Raw genomic sequence first — 15,344 nt, 5'->3', positions numbered from 1 at the left:
TGATACAGTTGCGATAGCCAATCAGGGGCCGTATTTATCAAGCGTCTTAAGAGTGTCATTTTACACTTAAGTCCTGAGAATTTGCGAAATTTAGTCCTACTCTCAAACTTAAGAATACAAGCTATTTATCAACTTTCTTAAGTCTAAGAATCACTCCTACTCTCCACGATATTTAAGAGACCTTCAGAGGTGTCCTAAGTGGTTAGGAGTTGCCAGCGGGGGATGGCACTGAGACGAGTGAGACGTGCGCGAACGTTCAGGGAGCGGAAGGATGTCCTGGCTTTGTTTGATGACGAGCTGCTGATCAAACGGTATCGTTTGGACAGAGCGGGTATTATTTTTGTCACAGATTTAATAAGGGGCGTCATCTCATCAGCAACATCACGCAGCAGAGCTTTCACAGCAGAACTAAAGGTCATCACAATGCTTCGATATCTCGCCACTGGGAAAATGAATTGGAAAGAAAAGGATTCATTGCCAATATTGTTTGTTTGTTTTGTATTAGTTTGTAGTTTATTGTCAAAATATACACTCCCATTGTCCACTTAAATATTTCTAAGATATTTCTTTATTCTTAGACAAGGGATTCCCTTCCGTGATTGGTCATTTCTATGGACACAGAAATGACGTCACCTAAAATTCCGTTTACGGCACATAGTAATGTCGTAATTCAGCTCTGAGTGTGACACTTAAGATTCAGTCCTACACTTCGCTGAAAGTGTGAGTAAAACGCTTGATAACTAACTTTTAAGTGCAGCTTTCAGCAAAGAATTTCTTTACTCATAAGTCAACTCTTAGCAGACTTCTTAGGAGTAATTCTAAGACGCTTTATAAATACGGCCCCAGATCACAAGTTGTTGACAGTAGCCTATCTAGGTAGCCTGATGTTAACGAGACTGTGACTTGTCATTCCAAAGTGAGTATCCAATCACAAGTTGCAACTTAGCAGGAAGCAGGAAGTGTTGACCCACATAGAAGGAGAACAAAACGTTGATTAGGTGACATATATATATTTGCAAGAAGGATATTTAAAGAGAAACTACATCTTGTGAGACGATGTTGGCGATGAAATCAGCCGAGTGGTACGAGCGGTACCACTGGCTTATACGGCGTCGAATGGGTGCTACAAATTGTGAGTTAAAAATTTGTATTTCTGTATTTTTTCACGTTTGTTTCTTGCAATTTTAATTTTGACAGTACCACATAAGATATGTTTTAATTGCTGATTCGTGTTTATTGATTCTTAAATGCGCCAGAAAATAACCTGTTTTGTACACTGTTGGTGGTAATTAAATGCCCAGTAGTGCGTAAATGTGTTTTTGTATGGTATTTCTCCAGCAATGGCCATGTGGTGACATAAATTATGGTATTTTGAGAGGTAATCCTTGAAGTCGGACATCACTGAAGGCCTAGGTGGGAAACGCACGGCCCGCCAATGAACAGCCTTATTCCAAAACGGTGTAAATTGTCTTAAAAATTCTTCACAATACTCCATAATGACAAAGTGAATTTATTATTATTATTTTTTTAATTTTATGAAAATGTATTAAAAATAAAACACTAAGAAATCACAAGTACATTAGTATTCACAGTCTTTGCCATGAAGTTCAAAAGTGAGCTCAGGCCAATGATTCAACTGATCACCCTTGAGATATTCTTACAGCTTAATTAGAGGCCACATGTGGTAAATTCAGTTGAGTGTACATCACTTGGAAAGGCACACACCGGTCTATATATAAGGTCCCACACTTGGCAATGCATGGCAGAGCACAAAGCAAGAATGAAGTCGAAGAAATTGTCTGTAGACCTCCGAGACAAGATTGTCTCGAGGCACAAATCTGGGGAAGAGTACAGAAAAATATCTGCTGCCTTGAAGGTCCCAATGAGCACAGTGGCCTCCATCATCCGTAAATGGGAGACATTTGGAACCAACAAGACTCTTCATATAGCTGAGCGATCAGGGTAGAACGCCCTAATCAGGGAGGTGACCAAGAACCTGATGGTCACTCTGTCAGAGCTACAGCATTCCTCTGTGGAGAGAGGAGAACCTTCCAGAAGGACAACCATCTCTGCAGCAACCCACCATTCAGGCCAGTATGGTAGAGTGACCAGGCGGAAGCTATTTCTTTGGAAAAGTTTACCAACATGCACCTGAAAGACTCTCGGACCACGAGAAACTAAATTCTCTGGTCTTATGAGACAAAGATTGAACTCTTCGGTGTGAATGCCAAGCATCATGTTTGGAGGGAACTAGGCACCGCTCATCACCAGGCCAATACCATCCCTACAGTAAAGCATGGTGGTGCAGCATCATGCTGTGAGGATGGTTTTCAGTGGCAGGAACTGGGAGACTAGTCAAGATAGAGGGTAAGATGAATGTAGCAATGTACAGAGCCATCCTGGATGAAAACCTGCTCCAGATCGCTCTTGAACTCTGACTGGGGCAACGGTTGATCTTTCAGCAGGACAACGACCAAAGCACACAGCCAAGATATCAATGGAATGGCTTCAGGACAACTCTGTAAATGTCCAGCCAGAGCCCAGACTTGAATTTGATGGAACATCTCTGTAGAGGTCTGATAATGGCTGTGCACTGATGCTTCCTATCAAATCTAATGAATCTTGAGAGGTGCTGCAAAGAGGAATGGGCAAAACTGCCCAAAGATTGCTATGCCAAGCTTGTGATGTCTTATTTATTTAAGTTAAAGTGCCAATGATTGTCACACACACACTAGGTGTGGGGAAATTATTCTCTGCATTTTGCAGCTTGTTGCCAAAGATGCATCAACAAAGTATTGAGCATATAGTATACAGTATTGTACTTATGTACATGTAATTTCTTAGTTTTTCATTTTTAATACATTTGCAAAAATTTCACTCAAAACTTGCAGATTTTAACCATTGCAATCATTTCTATAGTTTGAAAACATCCAGTGGGCCGCATTGAAGTGTTAATTATGTTGTATTATGCTCAGTTAACTGCCTTTTTTATGCCGTTTTGCATTTGTTGTCACGTGACTTCAAATTTGACACCTCATTGGCTGGTTCTGAGACAGGATCGATTGCTTTAGTCTTAATTTACCTTAAGTGAGTCTTGCTTTTTGAAGTAGCAAATTTTTCGACATAAAATTTTTTAGCACTGAATTTTTATACATTGAACTTTTTATGCACTAAATTTTAAAAACACAGACATTTTTTTTCAATGACATTGTCAGCATAATTTGATGTTAAAAATTCTGAGACAGGAACGATTGCGTCAGTCTTAATTTACCAGACGTGAGTCTTGCTTTTTGAAGCAGCAAATTTTTCGACCCTGAATTCTTTCATACACTGAATTTTTTTAGGCTGAATTTTCATACACTGAATTTTTTAAAACATAAAAAGAAAATTCGGTTCACAAAATTCAAATACAAAAAATTCAGTTACATAAATTCAGTGTGAAAAAAGGTTTCGTAATAAAGACACAAATTAACCTCCATGCTACATCTGTGACTGTAATATCTGCTGCCTGTTGAGCGATGACAGCTAGTGAAAATGGCATAGCTGTGTTAGCTCAGGGTTAGGACAGCAGTCATGAAGCAATTTTGTTTCTACAATTATAATTAGGGATGTCCGATAATAGCTTTTTGCCGATATCCGATATTCCGATATTGTCCTACTCTTAATTACCGATACCGAAATCAACCGATACCAATATCAACCGATACCTCTATATATACAGTCGTGGAATTAACACATTATTATGCCTAATTTGGACAACCAGGTATGGTGAAGATAAGGTCCTTATTTTTTTTTTTTAATTTATAAAATAAAATAAGATAAATACATTAAAAACATTTTCTTGAATAATAAAGAAAGTACAACAATATAAAATAGTTACATAGAAACTAGTAATTAATGAAAATGAGTAAAATTAACTGTTAGTGAACCAGCAGCACGCACAATCATGTGTGTTTACGGACTGTATCCCTTGCAGACTGTATTGATATATATTGATATATAATGTAGGAACCATAATATTAATAACAGAAAGAAACAACCCTTTTGTGTGAATGAGTGTGAATGAGTGTAAAATGAGTGTAAGAGTGAGGGAGGTTTTTTGGGTTCGTGTACTAATTGTAAGTGTATACCGGTGATACCGATAATTTCCGATATTACATTTGAAAGCATTTATCGGTTGATATTATCGGACATCTCTAATTACAATGTAACAATTTGACTGTACAATATTGTACAGTATAGGAATTAGATTATCTGTTAAAGGCCTACTGAAACCCACTACTACCGACCACGCAGTCTGATAGTTTATATATCAATGATGAAATCTTAACATTGCAACACATGCCAATACGGCCTGGTTAGTTTACTAAAGTGCAATTTTAAATTTCGCGCGACATATCCTGCTGAAAACGTCTCGGTATGATGACGTCAGCGCGTGACGTCGCGGATTGTAGAGGACATTTTGAGACAGCCTGGTGGCCAGCTATTAAGTCGTCTGTTTTCATCGCAAAATTCCACAGTATTCTGGACATCTGTGTTGGTGAATCTTTTGCAATTTGTTCAATGAACAATGGAGACAGCAAAGAAGAAAGCTGTAGGTGGGAAGCGGTGTATTGCGGCTGACTTCAGCAACACAAACACGGCCGGTGTTTCATTGTTTACATTCCCGAAAGATGACAGTCAAGCTTTACCATTGGCCTGTGGAGAACTGGGACAACAGAGACTCTTACCAGGAGGACTTTGAGTTGGATATGCAGACACGGTACCGTGAGTACGCTTCCAAACATTTGATCGTTTGCCCGTACGTGCGTGCCGCTATGTGCATGTCACGTACGTAACTTTGGGGACTTTGGGGAAATATATGTGCTGTATGAACTTTGGGGAGGTGAACGGTACTTTGGGCTGTGGGATTGAGTGTGTTGTGCAGGTGTTTGAGTTGTATTGGCGGGTTATATGGACGGGAGGGGGGAGGTGTTTGTTATGCAGGATTAATTTGTGGCATATTAAATATAAGCCTGGTTCTGTGGTGGCTAATAAAGTATATGTATGTCTTGCGTTTATTTATTGTTTTAGTCATTCCCAGCTGAATATCAGGTCCCACCCGCCTCTCACAGCATCTTCCCTATCTGAATCGCTCCCACTGCCCTCTAGTCCTTCACTCTCACTTTCCTCATCCACGAATCTTTCATCCTCGCTCAAATCAATGGGGAAATCGTCGCTTTCTCGGTCCGAATCGCTCTCGCTGCTGGTGGCCATGATTGTAAACAATGTGCAGATGTGAGGAGCGCCACAACCTGTGACGTCACGCGCATATCGTCTGCTACTTCCGGTACAGGCAAGGCTTTTTTATCAGCGACCAAAAGTTGCGAACTTTATCGTCGATGTTCTCTACTAAATCCTTTCAGCAAAAATATGGCAATATCGCGAAATGATCAAGTATGACACATAGAATGGACCTGCTATCCCTGTTTAAATAAGAAAATCGCATTTCAGTAGGCCTTTAATAGGAAACTGTAACGTTGTTACTAATACTGGTCAACTCTCAACAGAACATCGTTGAGCTTTGAGAATGTTTGGAGTGTATATGCGTTAAGTGACCCTCTATCAAGTTTTGTGACCTACAGCAGTGTCATGCTATTATTCAACAGTACTGAATGATAGCGTGACACGAGGTAACAAAATTGAAAGATATGGTCTCTGTATAACCTTTCAGAAAATACTTTTAGCAAAAACAGAGGTATTACTGTGTGAGATAGCTAATATAACTCCCTCAGTAGGTGCTATTCTGCAGTCATTTTAGTCAATGTCCTTATCATCTTCAGCTCAAAATAGCGGTCCATAACTTTGCGTCATTAACTCTAATGCTTTCGTGCGGCGGTGTCAGCGCGGTAGGACGTCGCAGGCAAATGGCTGAACATCACCAGCTTGAAGAGGACGAGCAAAGGCACTTTGTGCTGCGCAGCCTGAAGCCGACCGACATGAAGGATGCTTTGAAATGACGGCGTCACTGTCGACATAAATATAGCAGGATTTTTGGCGGTGGGCTAACGACTCTGTCCACAAAACTTGCCTTGGGAGCTGCCTGCATCATGAAACTGAATATTAGTGGCGCTTTAGTGGCCAAAGTCCGCTGGTTTCTGAACAATATGAATGTACACATGATTCAAGAAAAAGCTATTTCAAACAGAATACTTGTACTCTGTCATTTTTACCACATAAGGTTATTTTTTAAGGGCCCCTCTGATGCTGACAACATTGGTACTTACAATAGGAAGGGCTCCCTTTACCTGACACATGAAACGTGACGAATTTGGGGCGTGCACTTTATCCACTCTAGCCGCCAGATGGCAGTCAAGTATTGACTATCTTAAAATGTGTTTTGTGGCAATTCCAACTTTGTCCACAGCGTATGTAGAGTGGTGCTTCCCATCATTTTCAGCAGACTACATTGCAAAATGATTGACCCCTCCCTCTTTCTCTCACGCAAGATCCACCCAGATATGGGGCCATTTGAATCCCTTCCCTACTGTATTCGCAGTTCTGGACCTAAAAAATTATGTCCACGGGTAAAATTTCCCTCAAAATAGACAGAGTAAAGTTTTCCATTTTAAAACGCCCATTTTTAGCTTCAAAAAGAGGGCGGACCTGCATCAGCCTGCTGACGTCACCGACAGAAGGCTGGAGGCAATTTCAGATCACAAAGTGGGTGTTTTGGTAGAATCTTCATCCTGTAGAATTTGAAGGAACGATCAAATACCGTATTTTTCGGACTATAAGGCGCACCTAAAATCTTTTCATTTTCTCTAAAATCAACAGTGCGCACTATAACCTGGTGCGCCGAATGTAAGGAATAATTCTGGTTGTGCTTACCGACCTCGAAGCAAATTTATTTTGTACATGGTGTAATGATAAGTGTGACCAGTAGATGGCAGTCACACATAAGAGATACGTGTGGACTGCAATATGATGGCAGTAATCACCAAAACTTTGAATGTTCCATTGAAAATAAAGAACATTACACACGGCACTCAAAAATCTGTCAAAATGTTTTAGTACGACTTTGAAGCCGCACCGCTTGATGGATTGTACTGTGCTACAACATACGAGTACTATTATGGTGTGTGTGTGTGTGTGTGTATAAGGACCGCAAAATGGCACCCATTAGCAGACATTATCTGGCGTTTTGTTTCGCAATATTATGCAAAACCAACTTTTCTTACCTGCTGATGTGTATTTAAGATCTGCATAAGTTTTAAAAATGTGCGCATGTCCGCCACTGTAGTCTATAAGCTTCTTCTTTTTCTCTATCTCATACTTGCCAACCCTCCCGGATTTTCCGGGAGACTCCCGAATTTCAGCGCCTCTCCCAAAAACCTCCCGGGACAAATTATCTCCCGAAAATCTCCCGAAATTCAGGCGGACTCAGGTCCGCCGCTTCCCCACAATATAAACGGTGTGCCTGCCCAATCTCGTTATAACTGTAGAATGATCGAGGGCGAGTTCTTGGTTCCTTATGTGGGTTTATTGTTAAGCAGTTTCATTAACGTCCTCCCAGCGCGGTAACAACACACAACAACAGCAGTCACGTTTTGGTCTACCGTAAAGCAGTTCGTCTGCCATAAACAGCAATGTTGTGACACTCTTAAACAGGACAATACTGCCATCTAGTGCATTTGATGAAAGCACTTTTGTGCGTGCCACACAGCAATGCATCATCAGAGAAGGTGTTCAGCATGGTTAGAAAAATAGTGACAGAGAATAGAACAAGGATGGACAATTCAACCCTTAACTGAACAAGTATATGTGTAAATAAATGAACACTGAAATTCAAGTATTTCTTTTATATATATATATATATATATATATATATATATATATATATATATATATATATATATATATATATATATATATATATATATATATATATGTATGTGTGGGAAAAAAAAATCACAAGACTATTTCATCTCTACAGGCCTGTTTCATGAGGGGGGGGTTCCCTCAATCATCAGGAGATTTTAATGGGAGCATTCACATACCATGGTTTGTATAGGGCACAGAGTGGGTGGGTACAGGCTGGCATAGGGGCGTGGTGATTGGCTCATGTGTTACCTAGGAGGTGTTTCCGTCTGTGGCGGCATGCTGTTACAATTTCGCTGCGCTTGTTGAGGGATGACAGGTCTGGACGGTAAATAATAAACAGTTTCTCTTTCAAGCATAGGTTGCATCTTTTATTACCACTATTGTAAGGTGTGCTGGATGCAAGAATTTGCCATGTTTTTGAATATTCAACATTATTGTCTTTGAGGTCCCAAATGTGTTTGCTGAGTTCTGTGGTACTCCGCAGGTTTTGGTTCCTGAAAGAAGCCTTGTGATTGTTCCATCTGGTTTTGAATTCTCCCTCGGTTAATCCTACATATGTGTCGGATGTGTTAGTGTCCTTGCGTATTACCTTAGATTGGTAGACAACTGATGTTTGTAAGCACCCCCCGTTGAGAGGGCAATCAGGTTTCTTTCGACAGTTACAGCCTTTGTTGGTTTTGGGGTCGCTCTGTCCGGGGGCCGACGGCTCATTTGCAATTGTATTGTTGTGGTTTGAGATGATTTGTCGTATATTGTTCATACAGCTGTAGCTCAATTTAATGTTGTTCTTGTTGAATACTTTTCTTAGGGTGTTGTCTTTGGGAAAGTGTTTGTCAATCAGATTGAGGAATTTGTGTCCAATGTTAGTTGAGACGTTTTTGCTGTATGGGGGGTTGTACCAGATGATGCCGTTTCGTTTTCTGTTCTTTTTTGGCTGGTTTCCTGGCGTGGGTTCATAGGTGAGGGTGAAATTGTATCCGCTTTCATCAAGGGCTTTTTGGTACGGGGGGGTTGCTTGGTCAAATTCAGCTTTGCTAGATGACAGCATCGATAGCCTTTTATTAATTCCGGTAGGTATTCTTTTCGTGGTGGTGGGTGGGTGGTTGCTGTCATGGTGCACGTATTGGAGTGTTGTGTTGGGTTTCGTGAATGGTTGGTAGCTGTTATTTCTCAGGTTGAAAGTGACGTCAAGGAAGTTGACGGTTTGCTTGTTGGCTTCAATCGTGATCCGTAGGCCGTTCTCTTTGAAAATTTGGCATATGCGCTTCTTGGTATTCTCGCTGCTCCTTGGCGAGGCGCGACACACTGCCAGTCCGTCATCACGGTAAATACCAAGGTTCAGATTGAGGCTAGCGAGCTGGGAGAGGAGGAAACTCCCAACAAGTTCACACGTTTCTGCTCCGTCAAAACTTCCCATAGTGACGTCAAATGTTGCATTGTTCTTTTTTTGCCATGGTGTACTGTTGTGGATGAGAATGGAGTTTTTTGCGTGGATGATGATGTTTCTTTCGTTGCCTGTGATTGAGTCGTAGTCTGAGGCGAAGTCTAGTGCTTGAGTCAGTAGGTCTTGCGTGATGGAAGGGTAAAATTCTTCGATATCAAAGGAGATAAAGTTGTGCTGTTGTTTGTCTTGGATGTTGTTGAACCACCGGACAGAGCGACCCCAAAACCAACAAAGGCTGTAACTGTCGAAAGAAACCTGATTGCCCTCTCAACGGGGGGTGCTTACAAACATCAGTTGTCTACCAATCTAAGGTAATACGCAAGGACACTAACACATCCGACACATATGTAGGATTAACCGAGGGAGAATTCAAAACCAGATGGAACAATCACAAGGCTTCTTTCAGGAACCAAAACCTGCGGAATACCACAGAACTCAGCAAACACATTTGGGACCTCAAAGACAATAATGTTGAATATTCAATAACATGGCAAATTCTTGCATCCAGCACACCTTACAATAGTGGTAATAAAAGATGCAACCTATGCTTGAAAGAGAAACTGTTTATTATTTACCGTCCAGACCTGTCATCCCTCAACAAGCGCAGCGAAATTGTAACAGCATGCCGCCACAGACGGAAACACCTCCTAGGTAACACATGAGCCAATCACCACGCCCCTACGCCAGCCTGTACCCACCCACTCTGTGCCCTATATAAACCATGGTATGTGAATGCTCCCATTAAAATCTCCTGATGATTGAGGGAACCCCCCCCTCATGAAACAGGCCTGTAGAGATGAAATAGTCTTGTGATTTTTTTTCCCACACATACATATATTGCGCTCTACTACGGTATCGAGCACTATTTTTTGGATAACCTTATTAAGACATATATATATATATATATATATATGAAATACTTGACTAAATATACTCCTCCCCTCTTAGCCACGCCCCCAACCACGCCCCCCCACCCCCTCACCTCCACCTCCCGAAATCGGAGGTCTCAAGGTTGGCAAGTATGCTCTATCTTCTTGTTATGGGACATTCACTTTCTGCTGTTGTTTTTTCTAATATAAAGTAGTGTAAAGTTCAAACTTATATCTTGCTATGGAAGTGCTAAAAACTACCAGTGTAGTGAGTTGACATTATTCACCCACGGAACTTTAGTTATTAGAGAGTTCCAGTTGGACGGTTTTTCACGGGACACATTTCCGGCGTTGTTGCACTAGTGAGCCACGGATGAGGAGATGCTGCTCCGTTATTGATTGAAGTAAAGTCTGAATGTCATTAAAACAGTTAGCTCCATCTTTTGACACTTCTTCCACTCCCGTCCTTGCACGCTACACCGCTACAACAAAGATGACGGGGAGAAGACGCTGTCGAAGGCGAGCCAAGTATATAAGACCGCCCACAAAACGGCGCAACCTGAAGCGACTGTCAGAAAGCGACTTGAAGATGATCTGTAAAACATAATCTATGAAACATTTTGACCAAAGAACCACCATTACATGTTATGTAGACCACAAGGAAGTCTTTTACATTTAGAAAAAAATAATAATAATATGACCCCTTTAATACGTCCTATAATCCAGTGCGCCTTTTGTATGAAAAAAAAACCTGACTAGACCCGCTCGTCAGCAGTGCGCGTGCGCCCTATGGTCCAGAAAATACGTTATATCTGCCAGATGCAATGTTGCAGGTTGTAGCAATATAACTAAAGAAGAGGTGAGCCTGCATACATTTCCAAATGATGGGAATGTGACAACCTCCAACCAAATGTGATCAATACAAGCTGTACGAAATATGCTCTTACAATACAAGAATATGAGTGTTACTCATGTGCAGAAGACTGAGGTGGTGAGACTTCATCCGCTCCAACATATTGACCCCATTTCATGTCGTTAAGCGTAACCATAGAAACCCCCATCGCTGCCCAGCATGCAGGCTTACCTTAACGAGCAGGCGGATGGTTCCGGAGGCCTTGTGGGAGATGTAGTACCAGAAGGAGAGCTTGCAAATGGAACTAGACTCTTTCCAAACAGAAGTCCTGATGTGAGCTTTATCGCCTTTCAGTCCCACCGGCGTCGCTTCCAGGTAGAGGAAATGACCTGAAGAGCAGGCAGAGATCAGTGCCACTGTCAATCCGAAATCAATGAAAGGGAATTTAGCATTCACGGTCACAAAGAACGGTAAGTGCAATATTCATTTATTAATTTCCTTGTCCTCATTGGAGTTACAGGTAGGCTGGAGTCTAAAAATTATATTTTTTGGTGCAAAATAACAAATATAAGCTACCGTATTTTCCGGACCACAGGGCGCACCGCCGATGAGCGGGTCTTGTCAGGTTTCTTTTCCATACAAAACGTGCACCGGATTATAGGGCACATTAAAGGGGTCATATTATTATTATTTTTTTTTCTAAATGTAAACACTTCCTTGTGGTCTACATAACATGTAATGGTAGTTCTTTAGTCAAAATGTTGCATTGATTATGTTTTATAGATCATCTTCAAGCCGCTTTCTGACAGTCGCTTCAGGATGCGCCGTTTTGTGGGCGGTCTTATTTACGTGGCACCGTCATCTTTGGGGGTGCAAGGACGGGAGTGGAAGAACTGTCAAAAGATGGAGCTAACTGTTTTAATGACATTCAGACTTTACGTAAATCAACAACGGAGCAGCATCTCCTCATCCGTGGCTCACAACAACCTGGAGCTGAATGCCCAGAAAACAGTGGAGATGATCATGGACTTCAGGAAAGTCACAGCCCCACCATCCCCCCTCACCCTGATTGACTCTCCCACCCCGTCTCCATTGTGGACTCCATCCATTTTTTGGGCACCACCATCATCCAAGACCTCAAGTGGGAGTCGACCATCAGCTCCCTCATCAAGAAGGCCCAGCAGAGGATGTACTTCCTGCGGCAGCTGAGGAAACTTAAGGTGCCAACCGAGATGCTGGTGCAGTTTTACTCAGCCATCATCGAGTCCATCCTGACCTCCTCCACCACCGTGTGGTTCCCCGGCGCCACAGTCCAGGATAAGCATCGCCTGCAGCGCATCGTACATGCTGCTGAGAAGGTGATTGGCTGCAAGCTCCCATCCCTCCAGGACTTGTTCTCCTCCAGGACCAGGAGGCGTGTGGGTCGGATCACAGCTGACTGTTCTCACCCTGAACACACACTATTCTCCCCTCTCCCCTCAGGCAGGAGACTACGGTCCATCCAGACCCACACCTCCCGCCACCTGAACAGTTTTTTCCCCTCGGCCATCAGGCACATGAAAAATAACTCCTAACAGTAGCTCCCTAGAATTCCTTCTAAGTCTATAACAAGATCTGATAGCTCAGTTACAGCTCTTGTTATTACCAAATCTGTGTTATCTGTGTTTTATGTTGCACGATTGCACCAAGAAAAATTCCTAGTTTGTGAACCCATTCTTAAACAATGGCAATAAAACGATTCTGATTCTGATTCTGAAAAGTTACAGGGAACATAGGATTCAACAGTTAACATTTTTTTGTAGAAATTACTAGAACAAAACCATTCCTTCTTGTGCATAAATAGGCGGGACCTATACACCAAGCACTCAGACTAGATCTGCTAGATCCAAGTCTGTGGGCATGAACGGATGAAGACCACTGTGTGTACGTCAAACATCGTCCAAGACAAACTGAACAGTCCTGTTGCAATCGATGTAATGCTCTGAGCACATCGCCATAGCAACAAATCCTGAACCCTCATACTAAAACTTCCTGAAAAACCCTCCCAGCTAGGTAAGGGCGGCGTGGCTCGGTTGGTAGAGCGGCCGTGCCAGCAACTTGAGGGTTCCAGGTTTGATTCCTGCTTCCGCCATCATCGTCACTGCCATTGTGTCCTTGAGCAATACATTTTACCCACCTGCTCCCGGTGCCACCCACACTGGTTTAAATGTCACTTAGATATTGGGTTTCACCATGTAAAGCGCTTTGAGTCACTGGAGAAAAGCGCTACATAAACATAATTCACTTCACTTCACATGACCTAAAATCTATATTTTAAACTATATTTTATTTGGTATATAAATAATAATATTTTAAAACGGGTTACAAAGGCTCCTAATTTGGCTGTTGACATACTGTATGCAGTAATGTTGTGTCATTTCCTGTCGTATTATTTTATCAAAAATATAATATAATAATCTACTTGTTAATTTTCTGTTATTTCAGTTATATCATGCTTTTATCTACACTTCAGTTCAAATGTACTACATCTTCTTCTGTTATTTCAATACTTTACATTAGTTTTGGGTAGAGATGTCCGATAATATTGGCCCGCCGATATTATCGGCCGATAAATGCGTTAAAATGTAATATCGGAAATTATCGGTATCGTTTTTTTTATTATCGGTATCGTTTTTGTTTTTTTTATTAAATCAACATAGAAAACACAAGATACACTTACAATTAGTGCACCAACCCAAAAAAACCTCCCTCCCACATTTACACTCATTCACACAAAAGGGTTGTTTCTTTCTGTTATTAATATTCTGGTTCCTACATTATATGTCAATATATATCAATACAGTCTGCAAGGGATACCGTCCGTAAGCACACATGATTGTGCGTGCTGCTGGTCCACTAATAGTACTAACCTTTAACAGTTAATTTTACTCATTTTCATTAATTACTAGTTTCTATGTAACTGTTTTTATATTGTTTTACTTTCTTTTTTTATTCAAGAAAATGTTTTTAATTTATTGATCTTATTTTATTTTATTAATTTTTTTTAAAAGTACCTTATCTTCACCATACCTGGTTGTCCAAATTAGGCATAATAATGTGTTAATTCCATGACTGTATATATCGGTTGATATCAATATCGGTTGATATCGGTAATTAAAGAGTTGGACAATATCGGATATCGGCAAAAAGCCATTATCAGACATCCCTAGTTTTGGGTCATACTACAAATTAGGCTATCGATCCAATAGGGCAGTAATATTCATACCAATACATACTTAAAATGTATTCACAATCATTATGAGAGACAAGAACACGTATCTTTTTTTTTTTTTAGGATTTTAAAGATAAACGCTTCGAAGATGCGGCTAATGGGAGTCACCTTCAAGTCCTCTAAAACAACTTCAAAACCCACCATCAACGTTTTGTATACACAGTGCAAGTCTATATATAATGTAGTAACAGACACGTTCATAACAATATTTAATGTTCAATATTTACCTTATTTTGGTCATTTTAATCAATGCCGAGACTGATTTATTAGGCGCAATGATTTCTGTTACCATAGCAGCGCATGTCCGACAATGTGTGTTCCTACTTCCAGATACAAAATGCTTGTGTGCATTCTAATCATGGCAGATTTGGTAACAAACAACAAAAATGATTATTTTTGGACAAGTGAGGATTCACAACCTTATCTTTTTGAAGTTGAATATACGGAGGATGAAATACTGCTTCTAGAAGCCAGCACGAAGGAAAAGCGAGACGTCAGAGCAAACGGAAGCCAAGAGAGTGAGGTGAAAGTAACTCGAAGGTGCAAATGTGGAATTTGGAGACAAGCTATTTCGACATAAATGGATTGCTTCCCTGAAATCAACAGGAAACGTCCCTGGCCAGCTGGACCAGACGATCAACTGTCCTTTGAGTGAGTCACTATTATATTGATCATGATACACGCACCACGTCATGCGTGTTATTACAACTACAGTACATATGCTGTCTGGCTAGCTGTGTACAAACAAAACATGAATTAATACTTTACAGATACTGTAATATGATTGTTCATGTCTTTCAGTCAGTACAGATTGGTGTTCTATCACAGTGTTGTGCATTACAAACTCAAACGCGTTTCGTGCTGATGTAGAAACTAGCTTTTCGCTTGCCGTAGTTGGCTTTTACGGCTAATACAGAAGCACGCCGATGTGTTAATACGCTAGAAAAATAGTTCCTCAGTGTTCACACTTATAATAATGTCGCTCCAACTTGGTTATTATACAGGTTACAGAACGTAAATTAAGAATTGTTTACGGTTTTTGAA

At 40.9% G+C, this 15,344-nt stretch overlaps 1 protein-coding gene across 2 annotated transcripts in view; it reads right to left on the bottom strand.

Moving 5' to 3' along the window:
* Positions 1-15,344, bottom strand: part of malrd1 (MAM and LDL receptor class A domain containing 1) — a 131,149-nt gene that overhangs the window by 38,192 nt on the left and 77,613 nt on the right. For both annotated transcript variants that reach the window (XM_061965787.1, XM_061965790.1), the window contains one exon: positions 11,261-11,418. In XM_061965787.1, coding sequence (XP_061821771.1) covers positions 11,261-11,418 — 158 coding nt within the window. The remainder of the gene's footprint in view (positions 1-11,260; positions 11,419-15,344) is intronic.

The sequence above is a fragment of the Nerophis lumbriciformis genome, linkage group LG07, assembly GCF_033978685.3.
Source record: "Nerophis lumbriciformis linkage group LG07, RoL_Nlum_v2.1, whole genome shotgun sequence".
NCBI classification, from domain to species: Eukaryota; Metazoa; Chordata; class Actinopteri; order Syngnathiformes; family Syngnathidae; genus Nerophis; species Nerophis lumbriciformis.
This window is presented reverse-complemented; position numbering and strand designations above follow the sequence as displayed.